The sequence below is a fragment of the Merops nubicus genome, unplaced genomic scaffold, assembly GCF_000691845.1.
Source record: "Merops nubicus isolate BGI_N331 unplaced genomic scaffold, ASM69184v1 scaffold667, whole genome shotgun sequence".
Lineage (NCBI taxonomy): Eukaryota > Metazoa > Chordata > Aves > Coraciiformes > Meropidae > Merops > Merops nubicus.
Window position 1 is genome coordinate 22,427 of NW_008618059.1, and position 2,967 is coordinate 25,393.

General features: G+C 41.2%; 1 protein-coding gene across 1 annotated transcript in view; it reads left to right on the plus strand.

Moving 5' to 3' along the window:
• The window catches only part of SACM1L (SAC1 suppressor of actin mutations 1-like (yeast)), a 19,937-nt gene extending 19,159 nt beyond the window's left edge, over positions 1 to 778 (plus strand). Inside the window, exons 19-20 of the mRNA XM_008943295.1 lie at positions 1 to 37; positions 642 to 778. The exon at positions 1 to 37 is cut by the window's left edge and continues 1 nt beyond it. Coding sequence (XP_008941543.1) covers positions 1 to 37; positions 642 to 778 — 174 coding nt within the window. The remainder of the gene's footprint in view (positions 38 to 641) is intronic.
• Positions 779 to 2,967: the final 2,189 nt, after the last annotated feature.

The following is a 2,967-nucleotide window of genomic DNA, read 5'->3' on the forward strand; positions in this document are numbered from 1 at the left end:
GCTTTCTCCATGTGCATTATTTGTTTGCTAATGGCTGGTAAGTCACTATTGAGTTTAACTTCACAAAATTAGTTTGTGTCAACTTTCTATAAATGATTACCAGAAACTATTCAATATAAAAAGTGCTTCTCAGTCCTACAAAAGGTGTTTGAGCATGGCTCTGGAGACTGAGGCTTCACATTGTCAATGTGGACAAAACTGAGGTACTGCAGAACACAATGTTAAAACTTCCAGGCTGGATGAACCCCCAGGAGAATTCTTACTTAAATTGGGGCAGGAAGACAGTTTGGAGAAGTCAGATACAGGCATAAGCCTCTTCTGATGGATGTTCCCCTAATCTAGATCTGTGCTGGGAGTTGTAAAGGTTTTTACTTTCTCCTTTTGCCTTGAATTTTCTAACATCAGTGTCAAACTTCTGGACTCCTGACTTCTATGACTGTCTGTTCCAAGTATTCCAAGAAATGTGGCAAACAGTTTTCCTAGCAAAGGAAATGGGGAGCAAGACTCCCAGTATCCATGGAGGGCTTCTAACTTCATTTGACAACAGATCTCTTAGGGAGGGCTTGAAATATTTTGCATTTGTACTTTTGTACTAAAACTCTAACTTGAGATAAGTGAGATGTTGATCTGACTCTTCACAGGTGATACATGGACTGAGACACTGGCCTATGTGCTTTTCTGGGGAAGTGCAAGCTTTGGAACTTTTGCCATCATCCTTTACAATGGCAAGGATTTTGTTGATGCACCCAAGCTGGTCCAGAAGGAGAAGATGGACTGAATTTGTGTGTGTGGAAAGCGGCTCGGTACTGAGGATTCCTCAAGCCACACCTGGAGTCTCTACTGACCTGCTTTCCACACTGGAGAGTCACCTTTTTAACATTCTCCTTGGCAGGGGGGAGGTGGGGGCTAAAAATCACATCTTTTGGTGGTAGCTTTCAACTGAGACCTGACTCTTGCTTGCAATGGTCTTTGGAATATTGCATTGGTGGAGGAGTCTGCTCTTACTGAGGAGGGGCAGAGCCAAAGGGCAGCTTTTGGTTGTCTGGGATGTTGCAGGGCATAAGTGGACTGCTTAAGCTCACAGTCTACCTGGGCTGTTTCAGCTGGATGGTCTCTGGCTTGAAAGGAGAGAGCTCTGATGCTGTCTGTGTCAAAAAGAAACAAAAACCACCATGAAAACAGATGCTGAAGCATTAATAATAGAGCTTTTAAACCGTGGTCTCTGACCAAATATGGCTTCATACCAGTGAGTCGTCTAGTTCAAGGCTTAGAGCTGGATTATGTTTGCTGTGATAAAGTCCATGTTAAGGAGTCCTTTGTGCATATCTGTGTGTGGATTCTTTTCACTAATTGAATCCTAATGCCCTTCTAAAATGAGCTTTTTGTCCTGTCTTGTTTATCTTGGACTGATGCAATATTCTACTAATCATTGTTGGGGTGAAAGGACAGTGTAATTGGATGTTCCTGAAGTTGCAGATGTCTTGCACTGTTTCCACCCTACAGTCTCCAGATGGCAATTCATTAGTGAGTTAAAATAGAGAATTTTCTTTCTAAAGATGTAAATGAAATCAAAGAATGTAAAAATCCTTTGCAGTGTTTATTGAACCTTCCTTATGCTGAGGTCCAAAGTACTCCCACGACTTTAAGAATGGGTCACAACATAAAGAGTGAACTTCATATTGTTTTGCTAGTCAGCTGCTTCTGTTCTTGGTTATGTTGAAGTAATTTGTGAAAGAAGGAAGAACCTGGGGAGAAAGTGTTAGAACTAAAACTCCATGTTTGCACTCAGGAGCAGCAGCTTGCTTTTCCATGCATGATACTGTAACACTCTAAAGGAGAAAAAAAAGGAGAAAAAACTACAGAATAATTTGTGCTGGCTAATAATAAATGTGTGTCTTTAAATTTAGTGCTTCCAAGCTGTATAAAAACAAGTAATCCTAACCAAGGACCAATTTTAAACTATTTTGTCACTTATTTTATATGGTTTGTTCCAAAGCAGACCTGGAACTTGCTTGAGGCGCTGTGCATTGTTTAATATTTCCTGTAAGTACAGCTGTATATTCAGATTGTGAGTGTAAAATTTAAATGGGGGGAAGAGGGGAAACCTGTAGAATACTAGGAGTAGCACAGTTGTCACTGTTGAAGCTAGAACATGAGACACTGATACTCCAGTGTTTCCTTGTGTTTATGACTGAAAATATGTACAGATTTTTGCAACTGTTAACTGTTCATTTTAACCATGAATGTTTCTGGAGGCCTCTCTGGGTTTTGTGTAAACATAACCTGTCCATAAGCACCAGTACCTGCAAAGCATCCATTTGCTTCTAGATGCTGTAATGGAAATTACCAGTTGGTGGTTAACTGGAAAAATCTCTAACTTTAAAATTCTCAAAGGTGAACTCCCTTATGGGCACAAAGTCCAAGAACATCATAGACTCTGAGAATGATCACTTTGATGGCTCACCTGCAGGGGCCTGTGAGAGTTGTCCTGCAGTCTAGAACTAAATCTTTGCATCTTTGGTGAAGAACCTGTTACTGCAACAAAGACCAAACTTGGAACTGAAAGGTTTGTCAGACATGAGGTAGGTTTTAGAAGTTGGAAGGCAGCTGTATTCCAGCACTTTGTGAAGAGTCTATTTCTAAAATCACAAACGGTGTACTCGTAAATGACAATAAAATGTTCAACTTTTCTAGATAATGCTGTCTGTGGTGCATTTACACTCTGGAGGGGATTGTTCCCAGGATGTTCCTTAGGAACTGGTCCTCACCAGAGGGTTTCCCTGGTTTTGTCTCTGCTTATAGTTCATATTTTTCTTCTAGGCTCAAATACTGATGACCTTGGTTCACACTGATGTCAGAGTTGGCATTAGTGTCACCTTCCAGCCCTCAGTGCCCCAGCAGGATCCCTGAGAGCTGCTCTGGCAGGATTTCTCAAGTGCCTGATCCTAAATGTCACCTTTGCTCAGC